General features: G+C 40.4%; 1 protein-coding gene across 1 annotated transcript in view; it reads left to right on the top strand.

Annotated features, from left to right (window-relative positions):
* The window catches only part of VPS53 (VPS53 subunit of GARP complex), a 159759-nt gene that overhangs the window by 52895 nt on the left and 90958 nt on the right, over positions 1-15906 (top strand). The window contains exons 8-11 of the mRNA XM_059669205.1: positions 4562-4640; positions 7519-7662; positions 8127-8269; positions 10756-10897. Coding sequence (XP_059525188.1) covers positions 4562-4640; positions 7519-7662; positions 8127-8269; positions 10756-10897 — 508 coding nt within the window. The remainder of the gene's footprint in view (positions 1-4561; positions 4641-7518; positions 7663-8126; positions 8270-10755; positions 10898-15906) is intronic.

Below are 15906 nucleotides of genomic sequence, written 5' to 3'. Positions count from 1 at the left end.
TTGATAGAATGAACCTTCAGGGACTAAGGGTAGGGGTTATAGAAGAATTCAATTTTAATCTGATTTTAAAAGAATGGGAAGGATTTTACCATCAAGATAAAAAGGAGAGTGGGAGAATAGAAGAGAGAGAGAGCATCCTGTCACTTTGGAGATGATAGAGAGTGAAAGCCTAGGTAGGCAAGGTCAGAGTTCATATGCCTTGCTAGAGAACTTTTTATTTATTTGGTGGGCAATGAAAGATTTTGAGCAGGAGGGGCATGATCTCACTTGTATTTTATGGAAGTCTGGTGGATTATAGGTACATGACACTGGGGGTTTAGACTATGTTCTAGACTAGAGAAGATAAGGACTATACCAAAATAATGGCCATGAGGTCAAGGAGATGTGTTGAGAGGTTGGTTACCAACTGGTTAGTTGTTTGTGATGAGCATTGTTAATGGCAGGAATGGAGCAGAACTGAATTTTATTTATAAAAAAGCAACTTAGAGTCATACAAGCAAATGTCTTTTAGGACTCTTTGCTTTCTAACATTTTTTTGAAAGGTGGTTTTATAAATTTGAAGAACGTTGTGATCACTGTTGTAATGACATTTCCCTTATAAAGAGAAAATCTAACACTTCATTAATATATTTCAGTGCTGCAAACACTCATTATCATGTAGGGTTGCTGCAAACTCAGGAGGATTTACTTTTCTTTTAGTGGAAAACCTCTATTTGCAAAAATGGTAGATTAATATAGAGCATGCACTATTAAGTAACACTAAAAATAACACAAGAGAAAAAACCTTGTTTTCAGTGCTTGACTACAATTGTTTTTCAAGAGGTATTAAAAGTTTGAGGAAAGTCCAGACTTCTTATTTTTAGCATCATTTCTGGTGATTTTCCTCTCTGATGTTTACATAGCAATGGTAGAACCATCTGGAAATGATAGAAATAGCTATTTGTTTGGGGGGAGGGGAGAAGGCAAGTTATGCCCTATGCATTGCTTCAGCTTCTCTAATTTAATAGCTTGCTGTCTATAAATTGTAGAAATCATATAAAAGATTGTATTCTGAAGTCTTTGCCTGTGCATTTGAAATATTAAATTCATGGATCTTGATTTGAATACAGTTATTTTTTTTCCAACTTCCCCTCTGGAAAATGCTTAAACACTAATATAACATTGAAGGAAAGATTTTTAAAAAAATACCATCTTCATATTACAAATCCTCCTGGCTTAAGAATGTCCATGAAAGCAAATGTTTCTAGTAATCAGTCAATATTTCCTGAGAAAGAATGGAAGAGTCTTGTATTCTCTTGAAACCCTTGAACTAAAAGTATTTTTCAGGGCTATTTCTAATCTCTTACATGTGAGAGATACCTGGCAAATTGCGATCACATGATGTAGTGATGAAAGAAACTAAAATAGAGAATGAAAAGGCCTGCCTAGCTGTGTGTATTTGACAAGGGTTCCTGCTGAAAGAACTTTAGTTTCAAAAGTGTAAGTTGCGAAAGAGTAAGGGTTTCAAAAGTGTAAGGGTTTCAAAAGTATAGGGGTTGTACTTGATGTCCTCAAAAGCATCCAACTGAGTCACTCTAAGATTCTTGGTTGAGATTGTAGAGTCTCTCTGTTTGGAAATAGAGCAGCTCAGACTAATGTGGCTAATTAACCATTCTGTCCAGGACACACCAAGTATTTGGGAGGTCAGTTTATTGTGAACCTTTGTATTTTCGTTGGGACCGTCATTCACAAGATAATGGAAGCATCAGGGTTACTTTATCTACAAATGCCTAAATAATTTTCCTAATTTGCTGCCCCTTTGCTTCCACCCTTTATGAAAACTGATAACACATTTAGGAAAGGGCACCTTTAAACAACCGTAGTCACGTGACATGGAGGATGCTAGGAGCCAGTTGGTTGACCTTTCTTTCTAGGTAATACAGTAAATCTTTTATTTCCTAAGAGTGATCAACACTCAACCAGGCAGAACTTATTTGGATGCCAGGAGGAATTACTGTTTACTGCCCTGTTCTCTACCAGTTGTAGATTGGTTTTCATAAGAGTGAATAGGAAATCTTGGTAGCTCACCCCTTCTATGTGCTCTGCTAACAGAGTCTCAGCTGTTCCCTCTCTTTACATAGGCATTTACTTTTCATTGTTAAAAGAGGAAGGAATATAAATAAAGGAGTCAAGTTGAAGATAGATTCTTTCAAGTGATTTTTCCCCCTAGGATCCTGTTTAGGCAACTAATTGTAAAGGCTGCTGTTCACATCTCCCCCTAATGTTACATGGAATCGTGGTTTGGGTTTACAGACACCATCATTAATGTCAGTAAAGGAAATGGTTGCTCTTTCATTGGAATCACTGATAAGACACTTCAAAAACTACGTTGGAAACCTTTATGTGTGGAAGCTTATTCTTCGGCTCCAACGTTAATTATGCATCTGACTTGTAGTCTCCTGTAAACATGGATGCTGTCGGCAGCTAGTGCTGCAAGAGGGGTGTTGTGGAAGAATCAGTACTAGAAAGGACGCTGAAAGGCATCTGGTACAGGCCTCCATCCCCACCCTCTTATTTCACAACTGTTCTTAGCTGTAGCCTGTGTAGGGGAAATGGCTTCCTTATGATTATGCCTGGCGTACTAGTGGCACAGCTGAGTCTAGGCTATCTCAAGAGGTGACTAAAAATGGATTGAGGATGACTAGGGGGTCTACAGATCACAGTCCGATACTTCACCTCTCTTCTGTACTCTGGAAGCACCAAGCCTCTGGTTGTCTTTTCAGACAACCCCAGTTTTAAATCCAGTAAGAAGATGGAGTTAAGGGGTGATGGGGTGACAGGCAGAGCTGGGCCCATCGGAATCACTGAGATCTCAGGAGCCCTGAGAAGATGGGCAGAGTGCCCCCTCAGGAAGGGGCCCTGTGGCTCAGGAGGGAATGGCGCTCTCTGGATATTGATTGCCAAGAGGAGAGTAGGAAGGGGGACTGAGACTCTGGAAGCTCAGTCTTGTGACCTGGCACCAGGGGAGTCTGCCTGCCCCGCCCGTTACGCGGAGTCACAAGACCTCCACGGTGCAGTTCTACAAAAGCTGGTTCTCTTTCCTGTCAGACATATTTCCCATTGACTTTGGGCAATTCTGGATGGATGGCCTTGATTCTGATTTGGGGAGCCATGTGAGGAATAGCCTTATCTCAGTCATTTCTAGCCCCCTTGAAAACTAACTGAAAAGGCTGCAAACCCACCTATCAGAGTGGTTTTGAAGATAACATGGAAAAATCCTGTAAGTATTTAAAATAAAAGCATAATTATGACTATGCCACAGAAAAATCAGACTGTTTTGGGTCCTGCCTATCCCCTCATTAAAAAAAAAAAAATCTCAGTAGGTTGCTAGGCACTGCCTAGTGGCCAGAGAAATTGTGGTTTTGAGCTATTCACTATTTCTAGAAACTTCATAAAGTTAATTCCAAAGTAGCAGGGTGGAGACCAAGAAAGGAAGAACACTCTTTTATGGTGCTTTTAACAAAGATAAAATATTAGCAGCTGCCTCCAAGCCTCGCTCCACCCCAGCTCCCGAGGCTGGCGGGGGCATGGCCGGCTGCTGGTGGAGGACATGAACATTGCAGGGAACCACGATGACATGAACTTTCTTTCTCATCCCAGCTGTGCTGCTTTCTCCTTTCATTTAAGCTGAAAAATACTTGTGCCCTAATGTACATGCAATCTACTGTGTCAAGTACTGACCCTCCATTTTTAACTGATTTTCATCATCACTCAGTTCTGATATTCACAATCTTCTGAGCGAACGTAAATCTTCATTCATTGGCTTCACTCTCAATTAGCAGTTCATCTTTATCATTTTAGTCTTTATTATTTCTGCTCTAAAAAACATTCTTTTTATTTATTTGTTAAAACTTATGAACCTGATCTTGGTTTCTTGGTTGGAAAAAACAACGACTCTGAAATAGTATGGAGCTCTCCTCCCATTCTTTACTCCAAGGAGTAGGTGAGCAGTTATACTGGTAATTCAAAATGGATTTATATCTGATTTGGGCCTTATTATATAGCATTTCCCTATGGTATAACTACTACCTCATGACAGGCGAGGCATGGCCTAGAACAGTGGTTCTCAACCTTCCTAATGCCATGACCCTTTAATACAGTTCCTCATGTTGTGGTGACCCCCAATTTCATTGTTACAAATTGAACATAATTAAAGCATAGTGATTAATCACAAAAACAATATGTAATTATATATGTGTTTTCCGATGGTCTTAGTCGACCCCTGTGAAAGGGTCGTTTGACCCCCAAAGGGGTCGTGACCCACAGGTTGAGAACCGCTGGCCTAGAAGAACTTGGATATAGGAAATCTAAGGATATAGAAAACCAATTTTGTGATTAAATTGGATAAACCTGGATCCTGGTCATAAACCTGCTACTAACTAGTGTGTGACCTCTCATCTAGCCACCTTCCCCCTTCCTGTCTCTAAAGACTCCACTAGTTCTGACTTCTATAGATCTTTGCATAATTACTTATGAATATTTGAAAATTTCCAGACAGTGATATGTTTTATTTTCTCTACAGAGTGAAGGCTGCCCAGACTGAGTTAGGACAGCAAATCCTGGCTGATTTTGAAGAAGCATTTCCTTCCCAGGGTACCAAGGTATAGTTTTGCATGTTCTCTCCAGTCTTTAATATTACCACCATTCTTACCTAATTCACACTCACTACAGTTACCATTCCCATTTATCATCCCAAAAGTCTTTGCTGGCAGCCATCAGTCTATTTGCCAGACGTTCAGGATAATGAGACCATTCTTGATTTCAGATATCCCAAAGCGATGTTGATTCCTCATTTATGTTCTTTCAGCATCAAAATGTGAGGCGTGAGGATTTGTTTTGGTTTAATTTAATGTGTGTCAAACCTAATGTCTTGTCTGCCCAGTAAATTCCTTTTTTCTCATGTGTGTTTTTTTTTTTTTTTACATCTTCAAGCCGCAGCGTTTTTTAGGATTGTTACATAACTTATTGGTTTCAGTTTGGTGAAAAGACAACTGGGAGGGCAGTCCACAGACTTATGTAACTTGGAGTGACACAGTTCAGAGACTCGTTTTTAACGATCAGAATCCTGTTCTTTGGCATTAATCCCTTTCGTTCTCGCTGGTGGCATACTGTTTGTGTTGTGTCTGGGTAGCCCGCAGTATTGCGTTTGTGAGCTATGGGTTACACTTCTCATGTAACAGACTTTGCCTCAGTTGGCTGGCATTGCGCTTGGTGAACTGCCTTTAGCTCTACCTTTAAACTGTAGTAGACATGATCTTAATGCTTTGCATGTGTCAGGGAGGGAAGGGCATTCAGAAGCTTTTATTCTTCCTCTATTATTTGAGCTGTTTCAAGAGAAAGAATTGTTCAATGCAGATATGAGCCAAAGTACACCCGGGCAGGCAGCATTCCTCACTGCCCATGGTGGGCGGAGATGGTAGATATATTTTTATTTACTGAGCCAAGGAACATTTTCTGAATTTGTGTTATAATTCAATAACTGGAAATATCTTAATCATTTTTTTGTGTGCTCCATAAAAGAAACTTAAGAAGTAGGTGGGGGTAGCTGCCCCAGCTTTGTAGATTGCTACTTTCTATAGGAAACCTGCTCCTGATTTTAATATCTGTCCATATTGTGCCTGTCTTTTGGTAACCACACATTTTATTTGTAAAGCTTGTTCCTTTGAGGACTGTATATCCTGATTCATTTGATGTAACTCTGGGAAGGGGATATTGGAAAGCCATTCTGTGAATAGAGATGGTAAGGAATTCACAGATTATAAGCACTAGACTCTTGTTAGTGTCGGATCTGCTGTTCATCCCAGTTTCAGGACGTTTCTGAAAGATGTGGATGAAACCCAGCTTGGTTACTTAGAAGAAAGTAACTGTGACCTATAGTATCTCTTTCTCCCAGATCCCACCAGGCAGATGAAGTTAAAATGGTTTTCTTTAACAACTTGCTTCCCTTTTCTCTGACTGGGTAACAGTGGGTTTTTTAGTTTTCTTTTGTCCTTTTTAATGGTTGTTGCTTCTTTTAAAGACCTTGTGCTGTTACTTCTATTTCACAAATGGAACTCACGATATATATATATATATATATATATATATTTTGATTATCCAAAGTAACCTATGAAGTCCTTTTGAAATGAAAAAATCTGAACCCATGAGCTCAGGGTTTGGCTTCCATGGCTTCTCTATTAGATCAAACGCTTTTACCCACAAGCAGGAGTTGAGCAGAGGATGACATAACAGCCACTCAGTGTGGGGCTAGTCAGCATTTTAACAACAGAGCTCCGAGGCAGCTTAGGTAACACTTATGAAACATAAATTTCAGTGCAGGTGGGTAAATTGGACAGAACTGACAAAAATAAAACAAAACACAAAGATTTGGAAGAACCTTAATTATTCACCTCGTTAAAGTCCATTATTTTTCAGATGAGGTTCAGTAACTATGCCAAAGCTGCGTGGCTACTTAGCCAAGCCAAGTGTAGATCCAGGTGTTCTGTTTACTGTGGTCCACTCAGCCAGCCACGTTCATGCAGTGAGGCACCAGAAAGAAAGGTGCATCGAGATTGAATTGCCTTCGGTGGTAATGGCAAAGGCCTTCCCAAATGACACAGGTCTTCCCGTTGTGGTGTGTAGATACAGCCCCTCCATGTCCTTCTACTGTTCTTTTTAGGTCAAAGGGCTGATAGTACAATATTTTACCTTAGCTACATGTCTGAGTGGTTGAGTATCTGTAAAACAAATCTGATGGAACTTGCTTTTAGGTTTTAAATGCTACCGTATTGTTTGGCAGAAATATAGCACCTTAAGAATAGGAATCTTACCTCTCTCCATGTCATAGCTGAAGCAAGGAAACATTTTTATGGAGGCCATTTAACTCTTAAAGATCCTTTTTGTGAATGAATACTAGTAAGAGAAAATATGTCATTCTTTTTGTCAGAATAACCAAACTACTGCTCTGTAATGAAAGATTACTTCATGACATTCCCTTCCTACCTCCTTAAAAAAATAACAGTAATTAAATGTATTTTTTGAAAGCTAATAAAAGTACTTATATTACAATAATAATTTTGTTGCAAGTGCATCATAGTTCTGAGACACGGTCTAAAAAGAATAGGATTCTGAGGTTGGAATCAGGGAAAGTGGCACAGGTGGAGTGAGACTGGGGTCACCTGCCTTCTGGGCTCTTCCATAGGCGGTTTCAGTTTTGGTGTTGGGAAAGCAAAGTTTCCTGTGATCATTACAGGCCATGTTTTTCAAAATGTCTCATTGCTGATTGACAGAGTAGCTTTTATATTGGCTACTGCACTCTAGCTTAATGATTCTTTCATTGAGGAACAAGTAGCTAAAATATCCATCCACAGCAGAAGAATGAGTCAGGGGAGTGAGAGCAGTAAGAACTTCAAGAGAGGAGCGGGAAGTAGCAGATGTCAGAGGCCAGGAGATTCAAAGGTGGTTTCTGGCTTCTGAATTGGTGTATGTTTGTTTTAACAGAGGCCAGGAGGACCCAGCAATGTCCTACGAGATGCATGTCTGATTGCTAATATTTTGGACCCCCGAATCAAACAAGAAATCATTAAAAAGTTTATTAAACAGCATCTGTCAGAGTATCTAGTCCTTTTTCAAGAAAATCAAGATGTAAGTATTGACCAAATGAGATTAGATGTGACATTTGAATTGTATTGAAAATTGAATGCTCTCAAGCCTCCTGATTTATACTTTATTATTATTATTACTGTTTTAAAGAGTTGGTTGTTGAACCATGAATGCTAGGGGCTAACTGTATAGTTCAGTGGTTCTTAACCATTTTGGGGTCACTGGCCCTTTGGAGAAATTAATGAATGCTACAGATCTTCTCTCCAGCAAAAGACACTTATGCCTAAAACTTTGCATACAGTTTCAGAACATTTATAGACCTCTGAAGCCTACTCATGGACCTCAGGGTAAAAGTCTCTGGATCAAGTAAAAACATAGCCTAGATTCTTTAAAACCATGGAAAGTAGAGTTTGGCTGTGTTTTTCTTGGTTCTGTGTTTTTGCTTTCCTTAAACTGTCAATACTACGTCTAATACTGGGGTGGACTTTGTTCCCTCATTTTCTCAGGTTGCCTGGCTGGACAAAATCGACAGGCGCTATGCCTGGATAAAACGCCAGCTTGTGGACTATGAGGAGAAATTCGGCCGAATGTTTCCACGTGAGTGGTACATGACCGAGAGGATTGCAGTAGAGTTTTGCCACGTCACAAGGTAGATTCCCACCCACTCTGCTGGTTTTGGTGTTAATTGAAATCAGTCCTCCTGTCTTTAGCGGATCCATGTTGTCTTGTGGATTGGAATCACTTCCTGACCCCACCAAATGATTGATGGCACCCTCATATCCAATTATCGCCCCCCTCTCTGCTTCCAGGACTTCCTTTTGCCTAACCCTTGCCTGAACAGCCTGTCGTCTTGGCTTCACCAACTCAAGATTCATCAAACAAATTTACCTGTAGTGATTCATTGCCCCACATTTTCCTCTATGTCTGTATCACATATATCAGTTTGTGGTTGTATATACCCATTATCATTTTGCTTTTCTAACTTGATAGATAGCTAGTTCCACAGGGACAGGGGTAGTACCTACTTCAGTGACATAGTAAACCATCAGGAAATATTTGTTGAACAAATTTCCCACTCTACAGTATTTATAGCCTTCGGGTAGTTAATAATATTGGCATCTGAGTGTTCTAAGCATTTCAGAGACCTGTCTTCTGTGTCCGTGAGTGTAACCCAGGGCCACTTAGTCCTTTATATTCAAGAAGGTTTGATCAGTATATCCATGATAAAGCTAGAGCTAGAGTCAAAATATTTTATTTTTTACTTGCAACTGTACCATAGCAGTGGTGGTAACTGAGTTTTATTAGTTATGTATTTCTTTTTAATAGTTCACAATTACATTAATTCCGGGATAATAAAAATTTGTTATATCTAACCATAACTCAGCCACCTTAGAGTAATTCATTATAGTCATTTGTCTTAAAATCACAGAGACTATAATTAAGTTGCAAGCTTTAAGCACATTGTGGTGTGGGATATGTTTGAAGGAAAACTGGCTGTTGGTTTTGTGGTTTGGGTTTTTTAATAGAATTTCTTTTTTAGAACAATTTTAGGTTCACAGCAATAGTGACAGGAAGATACAGAGATTTCCCATATACCCTTGCCCCACACATATATTGCCTCCGTCATTGTCAACATTCCCTCACCAGAGTGGTGCACTAGTTGCAATCAATGAACTTACACTGACACATTATTATCACCCTGACTCCATAGTTTACATTAGGGTTTACTCTTCATGTTGTACATTCTTTGTGGCTGTTGTTTTAAGAAACACATTTGCTATAATAGATTTAGTATTGAGTCAGGGTCAGTTGTGGTTGTCACTTCCTAAGCCCTGATTAGCAAAGAAAGATGAATTCTTCGAGAAACTGGTAGGTAATTCAGTGACTTGCAAGCTAACTCTGAAAAATGAAGTCTGCAGGAGACTGGAAGTGTATGCTACACCAAACCTGCCATTGTGTCAGCTACTGGCAGTGTTTCTACTAAGCTTTCACTGTTTCAAAATCCTACAGATAATTCTCAGATAATTCTCAGATAAACCTTGTTTGATTTTATCATTTATTTGTGGGGGGGTGATGATCATAGCTCAGTTCAGAACTCTTATGTCACTGCTCCCGGACAACTTACATTCTGAAACAGAGCACATGAGAGGCACATAGACAGGCAGGAACCACCTAAACACATATGTGTCACTTTTCACATGGAGGGTCTGGTCTCTCACCTGTGTTTCCAGGGTTATTGCTCTCTGTTTAAGGAGAAGGTTATTTCTTTGGAAGATGGAGGGCTATGTAATTCAGTAATTAATGACTTGTGAAATTACATAGAAAATATGCATTTTTTATAAAATACTGTTTCATATATATAATTAACAAACTATTGAAAGGTTTAAATATTTAAAAATAGTAGTAACAATGTAAACAAATTGGTGTCCATAATCCTTGATTTTTTTTTTTTGGACTGGTGGATAATTTCACCTTAAAATTCTTATTTAGAACTAGAGGCCCAGTGCACGAAAATCATGCATGGGTATGGTTCCTAGGCCTGGCCAGTGATCAGGGCTGATTGGGGCCTTCAGGCTGCCGGCCGGGGCCTTCAGGCTGCCGGCCAGGGCCTCCCTTCCCCGGCTGCCTGCTGCTGGCTGGGGCCTTCCTTCATTCCACACCACGCCCTGGTGGTCAGTGTACGTCATAGCGAGCGATGGACTCCTGGTCTCCCAGTTGAACTCTCAAGGGGACACTTTGCATATTAGCCTTTTATGTAGATAGAAGATAGATATGTATTTCTATTTCCCAGGCATTAAACTGAGTTGCTAACAGATCTCAGGATTTGAAATGACCACCTACTTTAATAAATGTATATATAAGCTAAAACCATTTACTTTGTGCCCTGGATGGATAGCTCAGTTGGTTAGGGGATTGTCTCCATACTCCAAGGTTACATGTTCTATCCCCAGTCAGGGCACATACAGGAAGCAACCAGTGAATGTATAACTAAGTCGAAAAACAAATCAGTCTCTCTCCCCCCCCCCCCAAATCAATAAATTTTTAAAAAATTAAAAAATATTTAAAAAGCATTTACTTTGTCTTATCTCGAATGATCCATTTGTTTGACAATATTCTTATCTCTTTATTTTGAAGGACAGAACTTGCCAAGATTATGCGGACCAGAGCTAAGGAAATTGAAGTGAAATTGCTTCTTTTTGCTATTCAGAGAACAACTAACTTTGAGGGATTTCTTGCAAAACGCTTCTCTGGCTGCACTCTGACAGATGGTGCCCTGGTAAGAACTCCCTGAGGAAGGTTGGAGCATGAAACCCGTGGGTTGGGTGGTTGGGCTTTATTCCAGGCTTTCGTGGTATGGTGGTTCGTTTGTCCCTTATACAGTAGTCCATGTTTTTAGAATGGCCTATCATTTTATCTAAGCATGGGCCCATTTTACAGATACAATTTTGTGAGTCACAGAGACCTCACTGAATTAGTCACAAATACCTTATTACTTTATTAACTATTGAATTTTATTATAATTAGGATATGTTTTTACTACAAGGCTTGGCTTCTTAATGTCTCTGGTGAGCAAACCAGGTCAAGGTGTCTCTATAAACTTCAAAGCCACATGTACAGACTTGCGTGTCAGAGAGATTCCAAAAGATGAAACACAAAGGACACAGGCCAGAGGGCTGTCCTCCCCTGGAAAGCTGGACTATGGTGGTTCAGATCACTTACTCTCCATGTAAGCAAAGACCAGGCCCACAGTGTCTCTCTGAAAACCTCTTTTTTGGAAACCCAGGTTCTCTGCTAACACATAATATACTTTCTTCAGATTTCCCATCCATGGGGAAACAAAATTATTATGTTTTATGGTAGTTCTTGTTTACAACATTACACACAGAGAGACTTGAGCTCCCTGAATGCAGGAATCATGGCTGACTCATCTCTGCTTCCTAGTCATGCAAAGAGCACACAGACCTTGTGCAGGCAGACAGGAATGAGGAGGGAGGGAGGAAGAAGTCAAAGTTGAGAGAGTTATTGCTCTTGAGTTTCCTTTAAAACTGGATTTAAAAAAACACACACACACGAAACTGCTGGTAACAACAGAGAAGCGATGTGATTGGGTAGGAAAATCCTTGGATCAGCAACCAAGAGAGACTTGTGGTCCAGTTTTGACTCTGCTGTAACTCAGTGTACTGCCTTCTCAGTTAATTGAAAAGAATAGACTCTTTTTTAATAATGGTGTACTAGGGGGACTAAACAAGACATAAAACCCAGAAGCCATAAAGAAAAGGACTGAAACATTTGACAACATAAAAAGAGTGAAATTCTGTGGAAAAAGAGACCACAAACATAATTAAGGGACACACCACAAACTAGGAAAAAAACAGTTTAAGCTATATAAGACAAATGATTAATATCCAGCATACATAAAGAATTCTTACAAGTTGATATGAAAAAGATAACCCAAGAAAAAGGAGTACAGAGTCAAGCAGAAATTCATTGAAGAAATAACAGTTGGCTAATATGTGAAAAAATACAAGATATTAATTTCCATACTTCAGGTTGGCAAAAAATATTATAAGAATAACAAGAAAGGATGTTAGTACTAGTATACAAATTGATACCGCCTTTTTAGAGAGCAAATTTTCATTATGTATCCAAAAAACTTAAGTGTGCATGCCCAGCTGGAGTGGCTCAGTGGTTGAGTGTTGACCTATGAACCAGGTGATCATGGTTCGAGTCCCAGTCAGGGCATATGCCTGGGTTGTGGGCTTAATCCCCAGGGTTGGGTGTGCAGGAGGCAGCCGATCAATGATTCTCTTTCATCATTGATGTTTCTCTCTCTCTCTCCCTCTCCCTTCCTCTAAAAAGAAAAGAAAATTTAAATGTGCATGCACTATGAGGCAACAATTTCACATCTACTGTGAAGTCTATAAAGAAAAATCCATACCAAGAAAAAGGTGAACTGCAGCCTTAAAAGCAAAAAACAACAACAAACCAACAAAAATATAATGGAGATTTTTGTAATGTTTATCCTTAAAGAATGGTTAAATAAAGAATGGCTCTCCTCTCTGCCCTACCCGCCCTGTGGAGTAGCATACAGCAGTTAAAAAGTGGTAGAATGGCCGAAACCGGTTTGGCTCAGTGGATAGAGCGTCGGCCTGCGGACTGAAAGGTCCCAGGTTCGATTCCGGTCAAGGGCATGTACCTGGGTTGTGGGCACATCCCCAGTGGGAGATGTGCAGGAGGCAGCTGATCGATGTTTCTCTCCCATCGATGTTTCTAACTATCTATCTCTCTCCCTTCCTCTCTGTAAAAAATCAATAAAATATATTTTAAAAAAAAGTGGTAGAATGGGAGATAGATCTAGATGTGCTATCACAGGAAAAAAAGACACTTCTCAGTTATGGCTAAGTGAAAAATGTAAGTTTGCAGGCCAATGCATATGGTATAATGCCATTTATGTAAAAAACAACATGTTTATGTATATAAGGGTGTAAGAAAAAGATCTGGAAATGATAACAGTGGATGTCTCTGGGGAAGGAAGTTGGAGTGAGAGTAGGTGGAGAAGCAAAGAATTTTTTTTCGTTCTACTCTGGTATTTTGCTTGAATTTTTCTTATACAAATGGATTTACATATTTTTTAAACATATTTTTTGCATTTACATACTTTAAGAAAGTTATTTTTCAGTTTTTTTTTTAATGAGGGAAATGGTCCAAAATAGACTTCCAAACTTTTTCTCTAACAAACTCTAATGTGGAATCCACACAGAATAATAGCTAACTTATTTTGAACATCCACTGTGTGTCCCACACTGTTCTAGGTGTATTTTCCTAAAGTCACTCACTTTACTTCCTCAACTATAGGAGGTAGGTGCTATACTCATTTGAAACTTACCTGAGACCACATAGCTTACGGTATATATAAATACAGAAAAACTGAGCTACTGTATTTGAAGAAGGAGAGTAAGAGCAGAGATTGGGCCTGGAATCCCATTCACTTGTTTACCCCTCTACTGTCTTCTGTAGCCCCCACCCTTCCAGTCCTAAAATTCTGGGACTTCAATGGGATTCCCTCTGTTCCCCCCAACCCCCAAGACCTGCCTCAGAGTAGGTGCATCAGGAGTTAGTCCCTCAAGGCACTGGGCTTAAAGAGTGGAGGCAGCAGCTCTCAGTTTTAAGGCAAGACCATAAGACTCTACCTATTCAGTGCCACTTATGACTTTATTAAAATAAGATACAACTGAACCACAAAGCATTCTTTCCATACTTAAGAATAGAAATATGTATGTAATATACACATATAGATACACACTTCTCTGATTGTTAACTCACGTTCAAAATTGATTTCTTTTTATTTATTTAAAAAATCTTTATTGTTGAAAGTATTACATATGTCCCCTTTTTTCTTCCATTGACTCCTTATAGCCCGCCCCGCCTCAGGCAATTGTAGTATCATGGAAAAAGTAGGCCACAAAACAGATGAAAATGCCCTTAAAGAAAATGCAAGTCACAGAAGGAAATGGGTAACAGCAATGACATTGAAAGAAACCTGTCTCTCTCCTGAGAAGTAGGTGGTTGACTTCTACACCACCTTGATGTCCTCCTGTTTGCTGTCCTCTCTGCCCTCCCCAAGCCATGCTTCTGGCCTGGTTTCAAGCAGAGACTCCTGCAGCTCTGGGCTCAGCCCTACGGAGATCTGTTTGGGGGCAAAGAAATTTAATCATTGGGCACAGGTCCCAGCTGGGAGTGTCCCCTGAGCTCCCAGGTTCCAACTGGATGGGGTTGGTACAGCATAAGGTAATTTAGCTAACTGCATAGGAAATAGGTCCCAACAAAGGATGCTTGAAAACATTAGAGCCAGATACCTGTTTTCAGCTATTCTTCCCCTTCTTCGGCTAGACCTTACTTTCTAGTGATTTTGCTTTTACATTTAGGGAGCTACAGGGTTACAGAGGAACAAATGGCCCTGCTGTATCAGATGACCAGGATAGCCTGTAAGCTTGGGGTGCTCCCAGGACATTTCAGGCCTCGCTTGTGCTAGGAAACATTCCAAAGGTCAAAAGAGCCAGCGTGACGTGGACAGAAAAAGCCCCTCTAAACAAGGTGAGGATACGGAACAGAGTAAACACACAGAGACCATGAGAAGCTGGCAGGAGCTGTATGCAAGTTTGTGAAGACAGTGCTTTTTTGTAGAAAACCAGTATAGGGATGTCAAAGTGGCAGTTGGCTGACTCTTCACCTGTGGAGGGAGGAGAGGGCCTCTCTCCACATTCACCCACTCTGCCAGGGCCAAGGTCCCAAACTGCAGCCTTCCGTGTCCTGGCAAGTGCTGTGCTCTGTGGTGGGGGGCCGGGTCAGCTAGGAGCACTTGAATCTTTTTCACCCATCTCTTCCTTGTTGGTCTTCTGTTTTTGAAATTTTCTGGCATAATAGATTTACAAATTCCCCTCGTTGTTCAGTTGTTTTCCCTCCTATCAAGTTTGCAGAGAGTTTCAGGTTACAAATCCTTGGCCAGAAAATCCTGCTCAACTATGAGCTCTTTATTCACCCCTCAGTTGGTTAGCTTCTCCACAGACTTCTCCAAATCCTTCAACTTCTTTAAATCAAACTCTTCCCCTTGATCATCTCTGTTCTAGTTGTTATTCTGCATTCCAGGGCCTGACAATGACTGCTCCATAGCCTACAAGGATTTTCCCTTAAATATTAGTTTCTAGAAAGGCAACAGAACTCCTATGGGCTCTTCAGCAAGGCAGGCCAGGTCTTGGAAAATCAGTTCACCGCAGCCTGCCGTGGGAAGATGTGAAGGTAGTGCTTTTTGCTGTAGGTAATGTTCACTTTGAGCTTGGTCCTGCCATCACCTTGCCATGGGCCAAGTAGGGGGACACCTTCACCTGTGGCAGAGACCCTGGTGGATTAGTCAGGGCCACTGACCATGCTCCCAAGAGACAGTGCTGGAAGGAGCCCAGCATGGGCTGAGCCTAGTGGCCTGACTCCTGGTCTAGCTGGTGGGCACCCCACCTGAAGACCTGCCATTCCTGGTCTCTTTACCTCCTCCCCGTGCTCCCTTGCTCCCGGGACATATGTGTGGGGGTTTTTGTTCGTTAATTTTTGTATGAAAAAAATCTTTTGTGGCCATCATTTTATTTCAGGGTATCAGAATAAACCACAAAATGAACCAGAGTATATCTTGATACCCTTTAATATGCCAAATATCGTAGAATGTTAGTGAATTCCTTGGAAAGTTATGGAGGAGGTAAGAAGTCAGCCAAGGAGCCAGTTCACCAGAGATGCTCC

Source organism: Myotis daubentonii, chromosome 16 (assembly GCF_963259705.1).
Source record: "Myotis daubentonii chromosome 16, mMyoDau2.1, whole genome shotgun sequence".
Classification (NCBI taxonomy): domain Eukaryota; kingdom Metazoa; phylum Chordata; class Mammalia; order Chiroptera; family Vespertilionidae; genus Myotis; species Myotis daubentonii.
The sequence above is the reverse complement of the archived record's forward strand: the minus strand, read 5'-3'. Positions and strand labels throughout refer to the sequence as shown.